The following is a 316-nucleotide window of genomic DNA, read 5'->3' as shown; positions in this document are numbered from 1 at the left end:
GCCTCCTCAGGGTCCAGATAGATGCACAGCCCCGGGCGCTGGGAGCGCGTGGGCACGCTCAGGTCCCGGAGCCTCAGCGGGCCCTGGGAGGAGCCGGCAGACGTCAGCAGGGGGGCGCCATCCCAGCCTTCCTGGGGGGCTCCTGTGTCCAGGGTCTCAGCATGGTTCAAGGCTCTGTTCAGGCACAGGCAGAAGCTGCGGGGAGAGGGAGCAGAGAGTCAGGCCTGCGCCACCGTCTCCAGCACGAGTGGGACCTGCATGTGTGCAGGGAAGAGCGTAGCGGCAGCTTCTGGGACAGACCCGCGCCTGCTCGCAG

The 316-nt window shown here is 68.7% G+C and overlaps 1 protein-coding gene across 1 annotated transcript in view; it reads right to left on the bottom strand.

Moving 5' to 3' along the window:
* The window catches only part of CCDC187 (coiled-coil domain containing 187), a gene marked incomplete at its 3' end in the record, with an annotated part of 4,978 nt that overhangs the window by 1,274 nt on the left and 3,388 nt on the right, over nt 1-316 (bottom strand). The window contains exon 3 of the mRNA XM_023526660.1: nt 3-195. Coding sequence (XP_023382428.1) covers nt 3-195 — 193 coding nt within the window. The remainder of the gene's footprint in view (nt 1-2; nt 196-316) is intronic.

The sequence above is a fragment of the Pteropus vampyrus genome, unplaced genomic scaffold (genome assembly GCF_000151845.1).
Source record: "Pteropus vampyrus isolate Shadow unplaced genomic scaffold, Pvam_2.0 Scaffold1931, whole genome shotgun sequence".
NCBI lineage: Eukaryota > Metazoa > Chordata > Mammalia > Chiroptera > Pteropodidae > Pteropus > Pteropus vampyrus.
Note: the sequence above shows the minus strand (reverse complement) of the source record. Positions and strands in the feature narration are given on the sequence as shown.